Raw genomic sequence first — 23740 nt, forward strand, 5'->3', positions numbered from 1 at the left:
GCTGCAGCTACGCAAAAAATAGAAAAAGGATACGTGCTTTATGTTACTTTCAACTGTCACTGATATTTGCTGGCAAAAAAGAAATGAAAAAAAAAAGTCAGCTGAGTTTTCCATTCTTACATAGCATTTAGTATTGATCAGTAACACGCACAACTTCATCAAGCTACATGCGTGATCAAGTGAATTTGGTTAAGAGTTGCAAAATGGGTGCTATTAGCAGATAGAAAATGTTGAATTTCTTTTGTCAGAATTTTGTGAAGGAAGATTAGCTAGAGACAAGAAAGCGGCAATTAGTCAATGTCAGACAAAACCTGTTTTCTCAATTCAGAAGTTTCCACAGGCTGATTTCACAATGTTTTTATTACCCCACTGACTACAGCCACTATGAAAGGAACTCTAATTTCTTGTCCTGAGTTATGTTGTTGAACTTGCCCATTCACACTATTCTGCTTTTGATTGCCTGTTTCCTGTTGTTTGTTTCTTTTTTTTCTGACATAGAAAAGAGAGGCACACGTCAGCCCTCATATGCTGTGAAAGTGATCGAGGATATTGCTCGTGAATGTGGGTTTTTCTTTACTTTGGATTCGTTCGTAGCTCGTGTCACGTCTCTCTCCGTCATGTCTCTGGTGGTGGTGGTGATGTTTTGCTCGTTTGCGGAAGGATAGCCAGTCACTGTTGGCAAACTGTATATACTGCAGATTGCATACGTTATCATTTTTGACAGTTTCTGATAAGTGCCTAGAACTGTACTCCTCCTCCCTACTCATAAACGACATGCTTAGCATTAATTTTTACAAAGCCATCCTAGTTTATGCTCAGGCGGGATAATGTAACAATACTGTTTGGATTCTTTTCCTTTTTGGGCTTTGTCAGTGATCTCAACGGTGCTGTGCCTACGCAGTCCCCGAAATTAGATGGTTGTGAGTGTGGTATGATGAGAAAAGAAGAGAATAGAGTGATAGGAATTGCTACACTATAATGACCCTAATTTGATTTAACTACTTGGAACTATGCTGAACGAAATTACACCATCTTGGTGGAAGTGCAGAACACCTGAGGAAGCCTTGACGCATCTGATTCACAGTTGCGGATATATGTGCATGTTAGGTCACAGCCAGCAAATTGGTTGTGCTCATACTGAGCCAGTAACGCAGGCTGTGCCTGCTAATATCGACACATTTTCTAGCTTTTGTGCCACTGTTCATTTGGGTGTCAGTTCTGTGCTCTTTATGTGCTTTTGTGATCTTGTTTGTGGTTCACCTTACTTGCTGTGACTTGTGGTTTATGTGCAATGTGTTTCTTTATTGCTCTCTTTAAACTAACTGCTGTGCCATCTGATATTAGTGGTTCATTGTAAAAGTGGAATGAGCTATGAGAAAGCAGCTCGAAGACATGACACAGAGCAGAAGAGTGTAGTACTGCACTCATGCATTCTTTTTCTCTGTGTCCTGTCTTTGCCCTGTACTGTAGTCCCCCACTTTTTTTTTAAATTGTTATTATTATTGATCATTCCACCCGAACTTAATCTTGGAGAAATGGTGCCATGGTCCAAGTGATTCTAGAAAATTCTGCTTATATATAGTCACTTGTAAAATTCTTGCAATTCATATTTATTCAAACCAGAATGAAAAGAAAAGCTACATGCGTGCGCAGGCACTTGGTGTGTGTGCAAGTAAATATCATTACTCCACTGTTGGCAGAGGTCGCAGCCTACTTGACGTGTTGATACATTTCTTATGTGCGCTTTTTCGCTGCACCAGGCTACAAAGCCGTTCTCTGCGCTGTGATATTGCTTGCATATAGAATCTTCTGAGGAATCATCACAGAAGTGCAGTCTTTTGTCTAGTGAGTAACAAAACATTGGGGCTTGCGCGTCTGCCGTTTCCTTGCCTTTTCAGACAAGCCGTATCACGAGAAGGACGACGACTTCCGGTTTCCACTGTACAAGAATGTGGAAATCAACGGCATCACGGTTCGCATGAAGTGGTGCACAACATGCCAGTTCTACCGTCCTCCGCGCTGCTCCCACTGCAGTGTGTGCAACAGCTGCATAGAGGTCAGGTTGCGGCTTTGGCTGGGATTGGCTTCCTTGCCGGCTGAATCATTTGTCATAATAGGAATGGGAAAATGGCTGCCTATTATTCCTTGTTTGCTGTGGGGATTTGTACTAAAGAACGTGAGGCACATTCATCATCTTTAAAGGAACACTAATGCTGGTGCAAGTGGCATTTTAAAGGCATTTGAACTGATAGTCTTTTGGCTAAACTGTGTATAATAGGCGCTGCTTTACAGGCAGCTTCAACAACCATCGAGCCAATAGTCTATCGAGTCGACGGAGTTGTGCAGCACTCTATTGAAATTTCAAAGGCATTCGAGCAACAGTGCAAAGAAAACTCATTTCTTGATGAGTTGAGCTAAAGTGGCATTTTTAGGTCTAGAAAATGCCAGAGATGCCTTTCCAAGTGCAGTTTGTGCTAGTGGTAACGTGATGCAAATGTGGGACAGCATAGCTAGTATATGAAATAATGTTAAGGAGCCTTTTCCATGCATCCAACTTGCTAGACTGGCCATCTTCCCACTAATATTGCTGTTGATTATGAGGTATGCGTCTTTGAAAGCTTGGATGGTGCAAAGATAGAAGGGCAGCAGGCATGGCTGTACCAGTCTGCATGCCATTGCATTATGACTAGTTTGAGGTTTACGATCTTGGTTAGGCCAAGCAAGGTGTGTGTGAAGAAGCGCACCTGCAGAACCTTGCATATAATCTATTGGTGCCACCATCTTGGAAGTGTAGAACCAGCTCCCAGTGGCACTTTTTGTGCCCCCTTTAAAACAGGTAAACATTAGGTAATTGATGTAATAAAGACATTAGAAAGCACAACTGAGTGAGGCTTATATTTTTGCGCAGAACTGCTCACTTGCATTACCTTTTAGCATTAACCTGTCGGCAATGTTTGCACGAGTGTGCCATGCCCTGACTGAGCACAATGGTATGTTGCCTGGCAGAGCACGGTTTCAGAGTTGCCAATGTAGTGTTGGCATTCTGTGGGAGGTGAAATGTGCATATTGTATCTTCACCCCTTTTCCTTGGTGGTCTGTTTTTCAGTAGACATGCTGCCTCCACCCGCAATTTCCTCAGTTGCTGGGTCACCTTTCATGCAAAACAAGTGCACAGTTGTTTTTCTGTACCTTAATCTATCATTCTTGTGAGACATAATACTTGCCCTTACTGTCCCTTTGATGTTCCTCGTAGGCTATAGCTAATGCAGGGAAGCAACAAAGTGTGTGAAGTCATTTATTTCTTTATTGAACCACTGCAGCAGTGTACGCAATTCTCAATCTCCCTTTCTCTTCTCATCATGCAGACGTTTGACCACCATTGCCCCTGGGTGAACAACTGCATAGGGCGGCGCAACTACCGCTACTTCTTCCTCTTCCTGATCTTTCTCAGCACCCACATGATTTCCATCTTTGCCATGTGCCTCGTGTACATCCTGGATAACCGCCATCGCCTCAACAGTCACCACAGCATCATCACGTATCCTTGACGTGTACACCACTGCGTGCCGCACTGTGTCCCTCTCTGTCCTGTGCTCTGTAGCCGCCTTCATTGGTGAAGCGTGATAAATTGCGGGCAGAAACAACATTCTTCAAAATTTTTGTGCCGACCAGTCAGTTTCAAATTATCTCATGATGGCAAATTTCCAAATTTGTATAACGAAAGTTTTGGCCCTTAAGAAATTCATGGGTGCTGCCAAGACCTTCACTCAGGATCGAATTAGCCGGAGTTGAATTAAAGAAAGTCTAATATATTTCTCTTTATTGTTTTATTATCCAACTAGTCAACATAAAGTATTTTGGAGGTCCAGGATTTACAACAGAGGAGGAAGCGCATATTAATAACACTGGCTGCTTGAGAAAAACTTGAATGCCTCGGAAAAAGGCTGTATGTATACTGATTGAATAGCAGTGCTCAAATAATCACAGAGCCTTGCTTTTCAAATGGCTGCTAAATTGGGCTGGTTGGTACATGTTATAGTACTAGCTAACTAAATGGAGTAAGTGCATAGGACAGGACGAAGGGAATGAGTCAGTGTGCATTGACCGTTCATTTTGTTTCTCTTGTGGGCTGTTGCTCCATTTAGCTATTTTGCTGTTCAAATAATCTGATTTCAACTTGTATTCATTTTAGCTGTCAAAAGTGTCTTTTGTTCTTAAGTTGCTCTTTGGTTATGTACAATCATTGTGAAGCAGTTTTGCCTAGTCAGAGCGATACCCTGGTTTTTGCGAGGTGCAAAGTATTGTGCCAGGTGAACACTCGCGTATGAACTGGCCTTGACTCGACGCTCTCTGCACCACCAGAATGGCCATTATAGTGATCTGCACTGTACTCTTCATCCCCATCTTGGGCCTCACGGGGTTTCACATAGTTCTAGTCTCTCGAGGCCGGACCACAAATGAGCAGGTGAGCGTTTGTCCATACGTGTTTGGTTTAACTTGTCTGAAAAACTTAGTTTCTCGTGCGCAAATTTCAAAGACAAGAGCTGCCTCTTGTTTATTTATAGAGTTATTGAAGGAAGGAAGGAAGGAAGGAAGGAAGGAAGGAAGGAAGGAAGGAAGGAATACATCTTTAATCATACAGTATGGCTCGAAGCCTTATTAGGGTGAAAGGAAGAATGGAAAGGGTACATCGTTAATGATCCTGCAGGCTGCGCAGGCCTGCCAACCCTAGAACATGAAACAGTCTTAGCCAAAAATACAAATGTATTTTTTTAAATTGTACTGTGATGTAAATATATATACGTATATAGTACTACATATATTGATTGATTCATTCATTAATTCATGGTGTTTGTCATTTGAAAGCAACACTTCAACTCTGAGAGATGCCATAGTGTAGGGTTCCGGATTAATTTTGACCACCTGGGGTTCTTTAATGTGTACCCTAGTCTAAGTACACAAGCGTTATTACTTTCTTCCCCCCTCAAAATGCGGACGCCTTGGCTGGGACTCAAACCCATGACCTCACACCCGGCAGCCGTAACCACTGCGTCACTGCCGTGGGTCGAAAAGTACTAAAAATTACTTCGCCACTCAAAATGTAGACTGTTCATTAAATATTCGCACGCCTTGCCCTGAAGGGACACCATCAGCAGGCAAACTACACTGTATATTTGCAGCTCGAATGACAGGAGCCACAAGTGTTCATGAAATGTACTGTCAGCGTCAAATAAAATGCAAACAGCAAAGTGTCCGGGCGAAGCCTGATTGAATGTATGATGCGCGCCATTCAGTCATCACCACCGACAGGCGCACTCGCCGTGGTTGCTTAGTGGCTTTGTTGTTGCACTGCTAAGCACAAAGTCACGGAATCAAATCCCGGCCATGGTGGCCGTATTATGATGGGGGCGAAATGCAAAAACACCCGTGTGCTTAGATTTAGGTGCACGTTAGAGAATCCCGGGTGGTCAAAATTAATCTGAGGTACCCCACTACGGTGTGCCTCACAATCAAATGGTGGTTTTCACACCTAAAACTTCATAATTTAATTTTAAATTTTAATTGACAGGCGCACGCATCTGGTTTGACTGCGCTGCCACGATGGTACTTCCCCTGTACTGCAATATTTTAGTTTCTGTTGTGGTTCGATTTCATTTGAAACTGAGAAAAGATGATGGCGCAAACTGTACCATCACTGCTTCTCGCTTTTCATTTGACGCCGATGGCAGATACGGGCTCACCGCACTGGGCGATAATACTCACCCTAAACTGCAATATTTTAACGTCGGTTTTCTTTGGTTTTTCGTTTCTTGCTTTAACATAAAACAGGACCATAAAAGAAAGAAAAATATCACAGTTTAGGGGAAGCACCATCACACAGTGTTGTCACACCAGATGTGCACACCGTTCAGTGGTGGTCACTGAACGGCACGCATAATCCAAAAGCTGTTCAAATTATTAAAATGTCTGAAATTTTTTTCACTATTAATACCTTTAGTTCAGTTATGCTTCAGCCATGCGCTCCACTGTTCGCGTTTCATTTGATGTCGATAGTACTTGTGAAATATTAACTTAACAGTGTCCGGTATATTGGTTGCATTATGCACTGGTTCCATAAGTTGGCTTTGCTGCTTTGTGGGTAGGCCCGTATTAATGGACGGGTTGAAAAAGTTAAGCTGTGAGAAATTTATCAGCAGCTGTGTTTGTATTCTTTGGGAATAAGTTTTTCATTAAACTAGTCACAAATGATAAAATTGTAAGATCATTAGTGTCTTACAACTATTGTAAACGTCTAAAAATCAGGCATTTTGCTGTAAAATCGTGAAAGTTGGCAGGTATGTTCGTGCCCTCCTGTCATTTGGCACTGCGAAAATTACCTACAGCTGGTCGTTGATTCAACATTTTTTTTCCCTTTTTCTCTTTCTTGTTTTTGGTATGCTTGTATAGTTAAAGTACGATCTGCAGAGTGACTTCTTTATATATATAGTATAGTGGCATAGTGAGATCAACGTAACCGAATTTCACTCCTATGGTCATCTCTCACTCTAGGTCACAGGAAAGTTCCGGGGTGGCTACAATCCATTCTCAAGGGGTTGCTGGAACAATATTTGCTACACTATATGCGGGCCCCAGTATCCTAGGTGAGTTCATCAGATAGGTTGTTTAGTAGTGCTGAAGCTCCAGTGATCCAGTGATGGGTGAACTCCTTGTTTCTTCTCCATCCATGTCTTGCTACCATCCGTACAATTTCTTTTGGTTGCTCTTCATTAATTAGTGACATACAGATGTACTGCTCATAGATAGAACTGGGACACTTAAAGGGACACTAAAGCGAAACAATAAAATAGTCTAGGCTAATGAAGCATTGTTTGAGAACCCTGCAGGCAGTCATGTAAAAAATAGTTTGATTATTAGTTGAGAAAATTAAGGTCCAAGTATCAGTACTTGAATTTCGCGCCGAAACCTCAGCGCTGGTACGTCAGCGTGACGTCAGGGATTCCAAAGTATGTTTTCGCATTTGGGCCGCATTGGCCAAATAAAGGTTCTCAAAACTTGCCATGTTTAATGTTTGGTTCCTTTAGAATACAATGTAGTCAATGTGTACCGCTATATATTATTAGTAGGCCCTAGAAGATGCCATCAAAATCCAAGACGTCACAGCCACAAAGTGCGGGAACTTCAAGTAGGCGTCACCACCCGTATTTCGTTCTTGCGCTTTTTCTGGCTTACCAAACGTCTTATCGTTGTAAGAGTGGTGTTTTCGATGTTGTAGAAAGGTAATTTACTGATGCAGAAGAAATCATTTTTCACTTTAGTGTCCCTTTAAGCAAGAGGGCAGCTGGTTCTTGAGAATACAGTTAATGTGTGTGAATTTAACCTAATTCACAATCTTCCGCAATGCGTGAAATATTCTGCTTTCCAAGTCGGACGGAATTAGAGAGTAAGGATTTTTTTTTCAACATCTGCTGGTTTTTCGCAACGAGCCTACAGCTTTCATTCTATGGCATTGTGGCCAACGCACTGAAGTGCTGTCCAAATTTTGTTTTCAGATGAAGAAATTCAAATAAAAAAAGGCCTTGCAACACTTTTGAGCATGGCAGACAAACCTGCCTAGCTAGACAGTACTCCCACACACACACCTGAGCCAAGTATCAGTCCTATGCATTGAGCAGGAGAGCTTTAATTTCACTCATAAGGCTGTGCGTGCACTCTTTCCTCTGATGTCTTGAAATTCTCACCACTTTTTGCGCTTTTGTTATGCAATAATAGCATCATCAGCAGCAGCAGCCTTATTCACGAAGGCCCCTTCAAGCAATATTCAGTTCCTCCTGTCTAACCTGACAACTGCAAATTCCCAAATTTCATCACATTACCTAATTTTCTGCCATCGTCAACTGTGTTTGCATTCGTAACTGTGTGATGCGTTAATACATGCAGTTACTGTTGGCAGGATTTCATTACATACCACTACCAAGCATTGCCTCCCACCCAACTAAAAATCAATAATTCTTGGGGGCAGGACCTTTGTCAAGCAGTTTCAGCTTTTCATCCTGTCTGCTATTTTCACTTTGAAAAGGAAGCAAAAGTGGTTGAGTCATTGACTAGTAATAAGGCACTGACACTATCCGATGGTGGGAAACAATGCCATTGTGCCAGTACTCTGGCCTCCAAGAACACTGGAATGACTGATCTTGAAGGCTGAAGTATCAGCACAGTGGTATTGTTTCCACTCATTGGTTAGCAACACTGTCTTAATTATGCATTAGTTATTTGAAGGCCATGCATGTACCAAAGCACAGAGCAACACAGGCATCTCTTTTCTTCAACACAGCTGCACTGGTTCAAGCGCACTGGGAGCAGTGAAAAGGAGCGGAATGCTGCAAAATGTAATTAGCATTGACTCCACTCGTACAAAGAGCATTACAATACTTTTTGCACACAGATTTGTGAAGTATTGCCATCCACGCCAGGCACATTCCACACTTCTTATAAAAGGCTTTGCAAGATGTCCTTAAAGATAACACTACAAGGCCACCTGTGTAGCTAAGGTTGTCGGTACATCATTCCTAACAATCGGCATCTCATTTTCCTTGTCTCAGTTACGCCAGCCACCGGAAGAAGGCCAAAAAGACGGCAGCCACTCCTCCCTGTTCCAACCTCCTCAAGAAGAATGACAACCAGGTGAAAATATACACGGACAACAATGCTGCCAACATGCGTAGCCCCATGGGCAATGCATACAACAAGGTCAGTGGTGGGCCACCCACCGTGTCCATTGGTCTCATTCTATCTGGTTTGTGTGTGTGTCTGTTTTTGTCTAATGACTAGTACGCAGAAAGTATTTTGGTTGGCATTTTGGCATTGACACCTCACACCAAACTGGCAACAGACCCACCACTATGTGAATTGGCAGTTGCTGTACTTTCAAATCTGGAAGCATGCACGAGCATTGTTTGAGTCGAGTCCTGTCCATGTGAGACAGAAATCAGTTTTTTATCCCGCTTACAGCATTCATGCTTGACTGAATATTCTGAAGCTGTTGCTTTTCTCTTTTGTTCACCTTGTACAACATGAGAGGTACTAATTTGCCTTAAGTGCTTGCCTTAAGTGCTTGCCTTATTATCTCAAGTACTCCTAACCCTTGCTGTTTAGCCAAAGGACACCATCTATTTCACTGGTTTTAGTGGAGAGGATGAGCAGAACTGATTACCTGAATCCTTATGGTGTTTTGTTACGGAGCTAGAACCTCGCATGAAGAGATGCCATCAGGCAGCCGTGATCCAGTGTGACTTTCTTTTTTTTTAATGAGGCCAGAAATATGCGCTCACACAGGGCAGTGTCTACGTGGGAATTCCTGCTAAAGTTTGTTCTTTGTAGTTACTGTTTTTAAGGTTTCTGAACTGGATGTGTCTTCATGGGGAAGGTGTGTTTTTTGTTGTGTTCCAGCGAGGCTTGATTGACTTGTATGCTGACACTGCATTCATTTGTTAGTAGATTTATTGACATTAGTCGCAGTTCGGCCAACACTCTTTATTGGAGAAAGTATGGCTTATTTTGTAAGGAATCTTGGTAGTTTTGGTTGCACGTTTAGCATGGTTTGCAGAGCATTTGGACCATGAGGCAAGCTCCATCATCTGTATTATGTGGTATTGGTGCAGTTTAGGCTATGCCTCATATTGTTTTATTGGTGACTTCTTAAAACTGCCTTGCTATAGAGAATTTGTGACTAGCTGGTCTTCTTACGACGTTGCTGTTTGTCATTGGGCTACCCTTGGCTACCGCACCTGTGTACTCAGTGAGGGCATGTTCCCGTCATGCTGCTACCTGCATACAGAGTTGATTTCTCGAGAACTTCTAGGTGAAACAACGGACTGTTGTGAATGGGTGTGTCACATTGATAGCTCCTAGAATAGGTATGATGCTAGTCAGTGTGCATTGCTTATTTATGCCTCTTGGCTTTCCTAACAGTCATCTGTTCTCGAACAGTTGCACTCAACAAATGACCTGGCAAATAAAACATGTTATTAGCAGCACATGAAGGTTAGTTATTGAAAGTTTAATTATGGAGTACAGCATGTCGGGAGTAGAGATTGAGAATTTAGTGATGAGGTTTAATACCCAGATGCAACTTGTGGGTTGAGTGTCACTGTGATGGGGGCCTTCGCTATAGTCTCTACTATCTGGAGCTCTTTAACATGCACATTAAAAACACATGGTCCATCTTAAAAACAATTTCTGGGAACTTATGGACGTATGCTCGGAATTCGTCAATGCTTATGAAATTGTCAGCCTCATAAGCTCAGCTTTATGAATTTACAAATCTCAACTCATAACAAAGTAGCGTTACAAACATGTCATGTTCTTGTTTTCCAGCTTGGCTGTGACGTAAGCAGAAGTGAAAACTTCACTGCAGCGCTGCCAAGCTAGCCGCAATGAACATTTTTCAGCCAGTGCAAGCATCATCGTTCAACTTGTTCTTATTTAGAAAAATTGCTAAGAGCAATAGCCTTTTGCTCGGTGTCTTTATAGTTTTTCTCATTTTCAGCCACCTGTGCAGAAGCCAAAGTTTAAGGGCCCACTGCAACAAAATTTCACGTTGGCTAAATTGGCTGTAAATGAGCAGTATATACTATTGAAGTAATCTTGGCAAAAGCTACAGGGCTGATAATTGTGTAGTTTTATTACTAACCCAAGCAGATGACACGGGCACCTGATGGTTAGCGGATATGATGCAAATACCAGAACATGGCTCCCTAGATTTTCAGATTGCTACAAGCTTCACATAATGTCGGAGGTTATGCCCACACGCCATACAGATTCGCAGCTTTCTGGATTCTCAATAATTTCTGGCATGTGGTGGCGGCATTGTTTACTTGTGTCATTGTCTTGTCTTGTCTAAACGTCTCATTTTTGCAAGCTTTTCACAACATGTCCTCTCGTACTACAAACATTAAATTTTGTATAAAGGCCGCTCCTTATCTGCACTATCTGTACGCATCCTTTTCTACAATCTCCCACATTTTGTTGCCATTGGCCTTTACTAAAGTGCCGTTCATGCTGTGGCACCTATCTGCTACCGCGCGTCCTGACATGTACCAACTTGCCTTACAAATCTGAATAATTGTCAGCTGTATCGAGGACTAAATAGCATACCATGGCAGGAGCTACTGTTTGATTTACATTGGAAGAAAGCATGCTCTCTTTATCTTTGTAATGTTTTACCTATCTAACTCTCCTATGCCAAATGTTGTCTTCGCTGCTAAGCGCTTATGTCCTAATTATCCTTTAAAGGATCACTGCAGCACTTTCTTAACACGCTGAAAAAACATTTAGAATCTGTAGGACATACTATCAGAGGGCTCTCATATTTGAACAAACATGGTTGCAGCGTTCCTTAAAAGAGTCCTGAACCGCTTTTTATCAACATCGAGAAATGCAAGTTGAATATACTATTTCAGAAGTACTTTGCAGCAGTAAGTACTTCAATGTGTTCAGCAGAAGTGGAGTTATTAGTGATCAAAGATTGCCTTTTACACCGCATGCTATGTGGTGTGGACTGACTTTGTCCTGCACCAGCTTGACCAACGGATAGTAGGAACATCCGAATTGTGCACAAAAACACAGCACGATCACTAGAGCACTTTGTTTCAGCGGAAAAAATTTGTGACCTTTGCTTGCTTTTTCTTTTGCACCATCAAGCCACCACCATTAAGCTGTCCTCAAGCTTCTTGACAGCGTCCAAATGAGAAAGGCCAGCTCCTTCCATTGTGCCACAACAGCGGCGAATAACGCTGAAAGCTGATGCAAGTTCAGGTGCAGTGCATGGTGGTTGGTCCTCTTCGTCAGAACCTTCGCCGCTGCTCGAGTCTGCGTCCTCATCACCCATGATGTCAGCCGCAATCTCCGTATCAGCGCGATCCGCTACAGCTTGCACGCTGTCGTCAGCGCTGACGAAATCGCGTGCTGTGACGCCGCCTGGGAATGCCGAGAGCTCGTGAAATTCGCTGTCCAGGCATCCAGCGTCATCGTCTTCAAAAACCAGGCGTTCAATGCCTTCTCGACATTGTCAAAGGTTGGGACGCGCACACGACATGCTCCCGGGCAATTGGACTGCACTGCCTTCAGCTTAACATCGGCTTTGTTCTTGAGGATCGTACTCAGGGTGTAGCGAGGAATTCAGAATGCCGCGGCGACCGACGACTTTTTCTCGCCAGCCTCCACCCGTCGAATGATGTTCACCTTTGTTGAAAAATCCAAATTCTTGTGTTTTTTCGCGGCCATGGCTCCAGAACACAGGCCAAAAGCTGAAAGAAAAATGCGGTGCTCCACACAAGTCTCAAGCCTTCGCGTTGGCCTCATGAATAAAAGGAACAAAGCGAATTGAAAGATGCACCGCTCCGCGTCTCCGCACTACCACAAAGCCAAGCTGCACTGACATCGTTGCTCTCGCTGTGCCAGCGGTGTCAGCCACAAAACACAGGAAACGGGCGTCTGCGGTCAGCGTGGTTTCTTCCTCCCGCTTCTCTTTCACACCCAATCGCACTCCAAGGGATCCTCGTCACGTGCCTTTTACCCACACGCCCCTTTCTCAGTGTGCGGGGTGGCGCGCGTGAGATCGCGAAAACATCGCGAGAGCTTCGTCAGGAGAAGCGCACTTGCGGGGATGGGATGCGATGGGAGAAGCGCACTTGCGGGGGTGTGATGCGATGGGAGAAGCGCACTTGCAGGGGTGAGGTAAGGTGGGAGAAGCGCACTTGCTGGGGCGCAGTTCAGCACGGAGTTCGATACATCGATATGCTGGTGCACGGGAGTTCTATATACGCGAACAATAGCGCTATACTTTTGCTTGGGATTCTCAAGGGTATTTTTCAAGGGTTCGATATAGGCAATAATTCGATATATCCGGGTTCAGTATATTTGGGATCGACTGTATTAGCATTGCGATACGCTGGGCCGAGATTTAATTTGTGGATGCTTCTGCAAACATTTACCAATTAAGTTTTCAGTCAACATCTTATTGCATTCTCTGTATTAATGTACTGTCCATTATCGCGAATAAAAGCAAACAATTTCTCATTTTAAGGCAGAAGCCTTAGATCGCTCATACCCCGATGGCCTTGAAAAAGACGTGTCATCAGGTCCAGTGGTACTAAAACTAGCATCATCAACAATGGTTCATGCAAGCAAAATGCGCAATGGCTCATCCCTCATAATGCGGAGTCTACAAGCACTCATCAAAGTGAAGCGTACCAGTGCATGCATTCGTTGGAATCACACATACAACACACAGAAACGTTGCCGTCTAGTCATACCTCCGTAGGCAATGGTTCATACCCCTGAAAGCTGAGGCTACAAGCGCTCAGCAAAGTGAAGCGAACAGGGCATACATTAATTGAAATCACCCATATGTCACACAGAACAACAAATCAAATCAATTTTATTCTCCAGTTTACATACTGGATGGTCATGTTGGGCTAAAAGCTACATAAGTAGCTTGACGTGACCCAATAGACCAGACAAGGCAGTACAGCACAGTACAGTACAGCAAACAGTGAGTGTGCATATAGAATAATTCACATATAATTCCAGCGATAGCTGGAATTCTTCATGAACAGAAATGCTGAAACATGATTTCCATCATGGCGAGTTACCAGCATTTGAAATAGCCTTAGCACAATGAATTTCACACAACACTACCATAGCAATACTAGGTATACAAGACAATCTAACACCAGCTAGACAACGCGTCATGAGAATGATTTTAGAAGGTTAACATTTGCTGAGAAAACTAAACAAGTTGTACTGTATGCACTCATAAAAATACACAAAGGCAAAATAATAATCACATTGGATATATTACAAGGGAACAAAGTATGAGCGGAGTTCTTTCCTACTAAAATTCTCAATACACTTGTATTAGTTAAAAGTGAATGGTAGGTTATATATTAGCGACTGATGTTTATAGTGTTCTGAACTATGGAATTGACCATATCTCAGGATTCCTCGTGTTCGCATTAATGCGACAACGCTCTAAGGAGGTTTATTGTTTTATGTAGCTCCTAGCACATTCTGAAAAATATTGTGCATTATGTAATAAACAAAAAGTGTATAGGTTATCAATTCGGATAATGTTATACTACCTAGGGGAATGCCTTTATGATGCTTGAATAGTAACATATTTCCAACATATCGAATTATCTTCTGTAACATAAGAACTGTGTGTATGTTAGTTTTGGTCATTGTACACCACACTAAAGTGCGGTAATATAACTGTGCATTAAATAATTCATTATAAATCAGCACTTTGGCTCTTATAAGAAGTACATTACAACATTGTGATACGACCCCTGTCACAGAATAAGCTTTTTACAGAGATAATTTGCATGCATGTCGCAAGATGAGTGCAAAGAGAAATAAACTCCAAGAATTTTATGAGTGTCAACTGTATAACTGTATCTATTTTTTTACCTTCAAATGTGATGTTGTTTAACTGGAGCAGCTTATTCTTGGAGCAAAAGATAATTATTAGTCACATTAATTTTAATTTGATTTAGCTGAGACCAGATAGATAATCTTTCTAGCAGTTCATTACATTCTACTGTTAAATTGTGCATATCGTTTCCATATATCATGACACTGCTGCCATCAGCATATATATAGTGAATTGAGATTTAGTATTAAGTTTTACAATATCATTGATGTAGACAATACATAAATCCTAGTACACTTTCTTGTGATACGTCAAATCTGTTCATCACGAAAGACATGTGACGGTTCGCGTACATGCTTTGGAATCTCAATTAGATAAGATTTAAATAGAGATAAACAGCTTCCACATATTTCGTAACACTCCAGTTTATCTAAAACAATGTTATGGCTGAGGCAGTCAAATGCCTTACTGAAGTCTATAAATAGCGCAAGAGTATGGATATTCCTTTCCGTGTTATTAATTACATTTTCCTTTATCGACAGTAGGGCTATTTCTGTTGATCTGTGTTTCCTAAATGCGTGTCGTATGTTATTTATAACGCCAAATTTATCAAAGAAATTCGCCATTCGACAGTGTATAATTTTCTCGAGGCCCTTTGAAAACAAAAGCAGCACTGAAATTGGCTTATAGTTGCTTGGGTCATTAGAAGTACTGCCTTTAAAAATTGCTGGAACTTTAGCATACTTCATTGCTTTGGGGAAAGATGCCAGATTGAAGCGTTAAATTGAATATATGAGCAAGAGCAGGAAAAATGAAAGGTATGCAGTGCTTAATGGCTCCTAATTGTAGGCTATTGATGTCTAAGGCCTTACTGTTATTTAAGGAATAAAATGGGTTACACACTTCATATTCGTTGATAGGCTGGAAGTAAACGCTAGCAGCAATAATGCCAGCATTTATTGTTTCCAAAGTTGCTGCACAAAGGAGGTAAGCAGAAGGAATGGCAGCGTTAAGTGTTGATTAAAGTGATTTGCAAGGGTCTTTCCTCTTAATTCACTACCATCATGAAGTATACTGTTTGGAACGCTCGTTTTGGTCTTACGGCCAAGAACATCATTGATTATCTTCCATGTCTTATTAGGACGCTGCCGTGTGGCATTTGAGAAAAGCTGCTCATAATAAGCCCATTTTGCATGCCTAAGTTCCGAATTTAAGTGGTTTTAAAAATTTTGATATTCTTTTAAGTGCACTGTAGAACGTAACTGTAAAAGTGAATGGTGCATACGTTTCAATCCTTTGCTGAGAGGGTGCAATGTAAAGTCGAAGAGAAACGTTGTTGCTGTGAGTCTGACCCCGCTATACAGGCACACAAAGCTGCAAATAAGCGTTGAAAACGATCCGAAGAAGCCAAATGCGAGACGGCACATCAAGTGTGCAGCAGGCTTTCACTTTCACATGTTGCAGGAGTGTAACATTCTGCCGAACTTTTTCTTGGTGTGGAATCATGTTTGGCCCATCTTGGGTTAAAGGGGACTTGGAATGTCTTTACTTCATAACTGAGGACACACTGATGTGATTGCAATGCCTTTAAATCAGTATATTCCTGCATAAATTTTTTAGAAAGGACCTAATAATAATAACATAAGCATAACAATAGGCACAGTGTTTTTTTTTTTTTTCATTCCCCCTCAACACATCCTCACAGCTGGGCTTGCATCAGTAGCATTACCCTGCCTGTTGCTGCTTTCTTTTTATTCTTTTTACGGTGCACTTATGGTAATCGCTCAAGGCATACGTCTTGTAAAGTGGTGGCAGGACAGGCAGGTTGTGTTAAATTGTGACTTTTTCGTTTTGCCAGAACATTAGAGGGGTGTAAGTGCATGCCTGACATAATATGTCGCACAGAGCTCTTTCATTCGTGAGTGGCTCCCTTCCTCAGCGTGTGCTAAGGAGCCACTACAATGTAGAAATTTGAGCACAATCGAAAGTGCCTCGTTTGATGCTAGTATAATTCAAGATCATGAACAATTGCCCAATAGTTGGCGTTTGTGGGCTGTCATACGTGCCTGTGATGGCATAGTTGGGGCATAATAGAAGGGGCCATAAACGATGCGGGAGGGAGCGAGAGATTTAAACAAGCCAAATGTTATTCTGCTGCCTGCTGCAGAATAGCATTTGTGTGTATTAGCGCTTTTTAAGTGATACATTATTTAGTCATGGCTTTTACTATTCGTGCTTTTCAAGTTAATTATATGTTGTCATATGCGTGTCACATGCTACACAGTTTCGCGATTTTCATTTCTCTCATGTTGTTGGCCATTCATGTCATGTTCTCGATTGATCACTTTCTTTCGTGGACACTTACACTTTTGTGTGGGTGTAACATCCCGCAAGAGGCCTTCCTGGAGCAGTGGCATTCCTTCAGTAGTCTTGAAGAGCTACATGATAGAAACATTAAAGGTGTGTGACTATCAAATTTGAATAACAAAAACCAAGAGCAATTTGACCTGAATATTTTTCGAATATGAATACTATTGCTATGCAAAGATGAAATTTTTTCACCAACCTGAGGCACGAAAGAACAACAACAAAAAACTGGTTTATTGCGCAGCAAATAACGTGAAGGAGTATTAGGCTTCGAGCTCAACAACATTTGCTACTACAACACTTTTGCTTGACAGTGTCATAACTGCAGTTATTTAATATTTGCATCAAGGAAGGATAGCTGCTCAACGTTTTCAGGGAGCAGCAACACCCTCTTGTATATCACAGTTACTTCACACACCGAAAATAGCGGCTCACTGGACACACTAGTGTCTGGTATTGGCAGGTATCTCTTCACAAGTTGAGCCAACAGTGGGCACCATAATTAGACCACAACTCACATCGATATTCTTTTTGGCTCAAACTTTCATGATGCACATATATTTCATTGAAACTTGTGCTTGTGGCACTGAAAATTGCTGCCACAGGCAAGCAAAACTGCCGCTACTTGATGAGCTTACCAAAGTCTTTCAATAGTGCTGATGTGGAAGGAGCCTCTTCAGAAGTTTTTGTTGTTGAGGCCATATCTAGGTTCTTTATTGTGTAAACTTTCCTTGCTTCCTCTAAAGCCAGGTTTTTAATTCACTTTGCCATTGAAGCATCCTGGTTGTACTCAACTATTTTAGAAAGAGGATCTAAAATACATTGCAAAGCTTGCTACTCGCTCAAATTTGTAGTTTGGAAAGTATTTTTAGCCATTTAGCCAGATTAGTAGCAGACATGGGGGTTTCCACCTGAAGGCAGGTGTTATGCAGATGCATGAAGAGGCAGCATAGTGTGCGTGTACTTGAGCTGATAGTGTCGGGTAGACATAAGCTCCAGCAGGGGCCTCTGTGACAGTGCTCACTTCTTACTTTTGATATGCTTCACTGCACGGAAAATATGCTTCACCGCTTAACTTGTCTGTACTGCAGCGAAGCTTGCTTAAAGTACTGACAACAGCAATTTTTGTGCGTTCAAATATTTTGAATACTAAAAGTGCCTTTCGAATAGAATATTTGAAGTTTTGAGTATTTGCCCTCTGTTAGTGAAAATAAAGCTAGTCAAAGAAGTGTGTCGTTCTTCTTTAGCACCTTCCTCTACCGGCTTTGAGCCAGCCAGTGCGTGCTAAAATTGATAGACATCAAAAACAATCTATGCAGAATACTGTGTCAAGGGGTAAAGATAGGGAAGCATCGATTGAAAGACCAGCATTGGCCCTAAATTGTGGGGCTCTCTTCAGTCTAAGCAAAGTAAATTGTTCAGCTGAAAAATTTGCTTCTTTTTTTGTCCCCCACCCCACCCCCCCTCTTATTTGCCTTTCTCAAACTTGCCTAGTTTTTCTTACAGGTCAGATTAGCAAGCATCGGTGTGGTGCAGAATAATGTTGATACAAAAACTTTTCTGTGCCCCTTATAGTGAACATTCTTTCATTGTCTTGTGAATGTTCTATCAAGGGACTGTAAAGAATGTTTTTCTTGAGGAGGAGCAATTCAGCACCCAGTCTACTACATAATTCGTCTACAGTCTTTTCTTCTATAGTATTGGGAATAGGATGCACATTAGCACTGCAAACTCGTCTATAAAATTGTTTCATCAGTACATTGAAAATTTTGAGCTTTCTTCACAGTTGTACTATTTGGAATGTGTTCATGTTCTTATGGTTGTATACCTGTGAGAGTCTACTTATATTAACACTTAAACATGGTATTATTTTAGTTGTACACATCATGCAAGTCATTACAAGTGATCATGATTTGATATTGCACTAGCTTCCCTTTGTTTTTGTACCCACTGCCACATGGTCCCGGGCAAGACCTCTATTATATAAATGTAGATAAAATTTCCCCTGAAGTGTGACGGTTAAGTCTGGCTTGCTGCACATGTGTACGTATGTAATGAAAATGAAAAGTAGGTCACCTGCTCCCATTGACATATGTCGCTGCTCAGGTTAAACAAACAAACAAAAAAAGAAACAAATTAAACAGTTAACCTCATAAATGTCTTGGGGGAAAATGGAAAGCTCTAGAAGTGTGACTGTTTCCTAATCCTGAATGTGGAGCTTGTAATGCTGCAAGTCATTAGGCCCTAATTATGATATTAGGCTTGTCTAGGAAGCAGGAAACCAGAGAGCATCCTGCACAACCTCCATCTGTGGAAGTATGCTGTAGCTTGAGGATACTAAGCAGTTTTTGCAGTTTCCTATTTATTCAAGAACTGAAACGTTCGTTTATTGCACATATGTTACATGGGATTCAACAGTAGGTGGAGTTCTTTGTTCTAACAAGTGGCAAAAATAAAAAAATTGTTCAGCTAGTAGCAAAAGCTTATTATATAATGTAATTGTACTGTTGACGGGAGTTTCGCAACTGCTTTTGCATAGTGGTGGAAGCTGGCGGGCAGCAGCATGCTTGGTATCAAACACCCAGCAACAAGATCAGTGTCAGAGACCTAAATTTTCTGTTTGAGATGTTATTATGTGTAATTGTAAAATAAAGGTTAGCTTGCATATACCTCAAATAGGCAACAACTTCTTTACATGGTTTTAACTGGTAATCCATAATTTTTGCTGCTCATGTCGCATTTTACTGGCTCCACTTTGGTTGTCAACTAGGAGTTGGTAAAGCTGCAGTGGTGAAAGCAGACAGCATATTCCAGTAATGCAGGCTTGTGTGGGAGCCCCAAAGTGGCTTAAGACTAGGGCGTCGGTGATTAGAGCCAGCAAATGGAACTGCAGTACTTCCACAAAGGGTCTGAGAAATTGCTTACATATAGCTTCGCTCTCTTTGGTGTATCATTTGCTCATATTTGTATATATCTGGAAAGGATCTTTTTCTCTTTACTTGCTAACACAGAATGTGAGACAAAAGAAGCAGGGAATGCCACTCTTGCAGCACTCCTTTTTTTGTCTTTGTTTTATGTGAGCTTCAGCTACAGCCTGCTGACATTTTCTTCTCTTTCCCTCTCTCTCCCTCTTCTCTTTAAGATATATAATGTCACTCCTGTCTGATTGGACACTTTTTCCCAGGTCAGAACTCACTGTAGATGCCATTGCTTATCTTTCTGTTAGTCTTTCTTATTAACAGTGTATGGCATTTCACTTAGCACATACTTCTTTTTTTTAATGCATTGTTGCTGGCGATGTTAGTTTGAAGCTTTATTTCTTTTTTTGCCTGGCTTCTAACCTGACGCGTAGGCTGTGATTTTTGTGCCATGCTTGGATGTGCTTGGCTTTTGTCCTTGTCATGCTACAAGGCTGCAACTAACGTTGAAGATATACCTTTGTTTATGTTACCCTTTACACATTGTGTGTCACAGCTAAAGCCACATGATGTGTAGTTTCAACATGTTTTTGTCATAGTGTTGCCTGCAGTCAGTGTGTTTGTTTCAGTTGCTCAATGACCATGCTGCAACCCTCGGTCAAAATAGGTTTCAGAAGGTCACCCCATTAATGCAGGCAACTTGTAGGATGCAGTTCAGCCACAGTGAAAGCATGGCTATCAGGCAATGGAAATGGACTCATTGATGCCAGGCAACACCACATTCTAAATTCATTGAAAATGTGTTCCATGTGCTTGCTGCTTTAGGTTTCTTCAGACACTAAATTTGGTACCACTACTACTGGTTGTGGGGCTGTCAGTGGTGGTTATGGTTGCTTTATGTACAACACGTATGACAACTTTGATAAGAAGTATTGAAGTACCTCATTATGGGGTCAAGCATCTTGCAGTGGGAAAAGGAAAAGCTGGCACTTGTTAAACATGTGCAGTTATTGCAAGTTTTAAGTTGTTTGCATATCCATCCTTTAAAATGGCTGGTCATTATTAAAATATTAAGATGCCCTTCACATTAGTCGCCGATTCATGCATTTGCTTATTGCACTACAAAGATTGCCTTTGCAATTCTTGATTACAGAGCAGACAGATGTGTGATGTGCTGGCAGCCATGCCTGTATGAGCCACTAGATCTAATCAAAGGCTTCCAAACTTCTTTGCTGCAGTTAAGGACAGCTATAGTAATTTAGTTCAAATTGCGTTGGATATTCAAGTTTTAACGGCTTGCTCTCAATGAAGCCAGAATGGCTTAAATTGATTTTCATGCGAAGTTTCTTGGCATTGACATAACAGTCAGTAGTGTAGTAAACTGAAACTGTAAGTAGCATATAGAATCATGCTTTGTTATTTTATGCTCTTAGCACTTTAGGTTGCCACAGGAGACTGCATGGTGTGAAAGGTATGCATGAAGCTTGTATTGCTGCCAAGAATGAGCAAAGGTTCATGCATAAGAGTTGGATAATGCATTCTTCTGTCTCTGCTCAGCACTTTAGGCCACCTCCTTCTCATTAGCATGCCCAAAAGCAGTTATGTCTTATTTCAAGCGACTGGGAGTAACTTATTTCAGGAATGACTTTGTAGTTACTGTGGAGACAATTTTAATGGAAATTTTTATCTTGAGAGGAAAGGGAGAGAGGTAGCTAGGTGCAGCTTCAACTGAATGTGAAGGATAAAGCAAGTTTTAACAACACATAAAGGCAGTGTACATCACCATCACCTGCGTGAAATGAGCCAGTGCATTGTCATGAGCCACACATGCACTTTTGGTTGGGAACTTCTCTCAACACTTCACTTCAATCAGTTTTCGTAACTTTATCGGAAAATGAAGATATTTCCTTGTAAAATTTTGCCCTTGCAGGCGTACTTCGTGGGAGTACACTTCAATTCTGGAATGTGCTTGCCATGACCTTCCCTCATGACAGCAATACTTTCTTAGCGCAACCAAATTCACATGCTGCCACTGGTTCTCTCATAACTTCTAAAGTAGGTAACAGTGTTGCACCCAACACCTAATTGTAGCATTGAGGCGGCTGATGAAGTCTTTGAGAATGTGGCCGCAGCATTTTGTATGTTGCTGGCTTCCACAAGTCCTTTGCACGAGCATCAATAGACCTTTGGAACCCTAGTGGTTGGCAGTGTTCATAATGTTCAGGCAGTTGTACGGTGTGTTGGGTGCTGACCAATGGCTGGCACAGGCTCATTGCTATTGTTTTGACAGCCACCCACTGCATCAGAACTTCCGTATGTACTGTAACTTCTGGTCTCGCTGAGAGACAGTTTGCCACTCGTAGGTTGGCATACTCATTTCGCACCCATCTCACAGGCACGAGACACAAGCGTTAGTGAGCGACAAAAGATGCGAGTGGACATGTGTATGAATGAGAGTGTGTGCCAGTTAATGTGAGTATGTACAAAAGTAATTGACTGATTTTGAGGGAGCACAAATATGAACATGGCTAGACTGTCGGTGAGTGGGAGTGGCCGTGGGTTTGCATGTATGTGTGTGAGTGCCGGTAGGTGGGAGCGTACATGAGTTTGAGCGTGAGTGGGTGCAGGTAAGTGTGAATGTAACTATGAACATGCACGAGTGAGTGCCGATAAGTATGAGGGCACGTGAGTGTGAGTGAGCGTGTAGCCTGTGAAAATATTGGAGGATGGGTGTGACTGAGTATCCGCTTATTCTGCTGAGCTGTGTTGCCACTGGATTCACGTTCCAAGATCACTTAGTACACTCTCAAGAGCTTAATTTGAACCTCTTGTGCATCCTTTTCTTTCAAACACAGATAACAATTCACTGCCTCTCTAGCTAAAAAGTGCATATGTCCCATAACTCCCATATTGAATAATCCCACATGACATATGGGAAATTTACAAGATTTTATGTAGATTCCTGTATGTTTCATATGTGATTATTACATGTAGTGGTTATGAGGCACATGGGTATTTTTTATAGGGCCTCGATTCAACTCTGACCACGCACACAGTTAACATTCCAGTTTAGGGAAGCTTTGTGGTTTTTTTATGACTGTAGTGCCCTGAAGCCATAGAGATGCTTGTTATTTGTCCTTATTCCAACCCTCTGCCACCAAAACGGACTTTTTGTATACCCCTATAAAGGCTAACTGTGCAGCTTTAGCTGAAGAGCTAGAATCTTGGAAGTTTGAGGTGGAGATCTTGGTGCCTAAGTATTTGGCCTTGCTTGCACTGATACATTTCTAGTGGTTTCTTGTAGCATGCATTGTATTGCATACTTAGAAATGTGAGCATTGCTAAAAAATTGCTGCTGCTGATCTGCATATTAGCAACATTAATTGTTCATGAAAAAATAAACACTTGTGTATGTGCATGGCTGGTGGCTGCATGGCCAATGATGCATTCTGTCGAAGGTAACCACTAGATTATCCTTTTTTCTTTTGCTTTCTTAGGTCAATACTTCTGATTTGACCCTCATCATTTCTTAAGCCTGGTGTTATAGTGTTGTTTAGTGCAAGGTGGTGTCTTGATCAATGGTCCCAGTGTCCTTGTTGCAGTCATTATGTGAAAGATTGCATCTACAGGCAGGCATGAGTTATGGTTAATGTAACCATATTCCCCAGACACTAAGGTGACACAGGAGGGGTGCAGGGTCTGAGGTAGAAGTGAGATTGAATATTTTTTTGAAGTTTTGCTTCTGTGAAGGGAAAATCTTTTGCTAGCTATTAAGTAAGCTTACACTTGCGTTTTTTTTTCGTTATTTCATGTGCTTCAAGCACTACACGCATGATAAGCAAAATGGCATGAAGACTGCATGGCCAGTGTTCTTTGGCTTGGCTACGGATCATTAGCCCACGGATTGAGAATTGCATGGTAGTTGGATCAAGAAATCATACAAGCCGTTAGTGGTCATGTGTTGTAGGAAGCTTGCGATCTTCCAATGGTTCACAACATGTACCGTCCACTTACCCTCGCATGA

At 41.7% G+C, this 23740-nt stretch overlaps 1 protein-coding gene across 2 annotated transcripts in view; it reads left to right on the top strand.

The window, feature by feature from the left end:
• The window catches only part of LOC139056262 (palmitoyltransferase ZDHHC8-like), a 35221-nt gene that overhangs the window by 6534 nt on the left and 4947 nt on the right, over positions 1–23740 (top strand). The window contains exons 3-8 of one of the 2 annotated variants that reach the window (XM_070534344.1): positions 499–561; positions 1899–2056; positions 3366–3538; positions 4363–4465; positions 6550–6641; positions 8601–8748. In XM_070534344.1, the coding sequence (XP_070390445.1) occupies positions 499–561; positions 1899–2056; positions 3366–3538; positions 4363–4465; positions 6550–6641; positions 8601–8748 (737 nt within the window). The remainder of the gene's footprint in view (positions 1–498; positions 562–1898; positions 2057–3365; positions 3539–4362; positions 4466–6549; positions 6642–8600; positions 8749–23740) is intronic. The other variant, XM_070534345.1, reaches the window with a different exon arrangement.

The sequence above is a fragment of the Dermacentor albipictus genome, chromosome 2 (assembly GCF_038994185.2).
Source record: "Dermacentor albipictus isolate Rhodes 1998 colony chromosome 2, USDA_Dalb.pri_finalv2, whole genome shotgun sequence".
Classification (NCBI taxonomy): Eukaryota; Metazoa; Arthropoda; class Arachnida; order Ixodida; family Ixodidae; genus Dermacentor; species Dermacentor albipictus.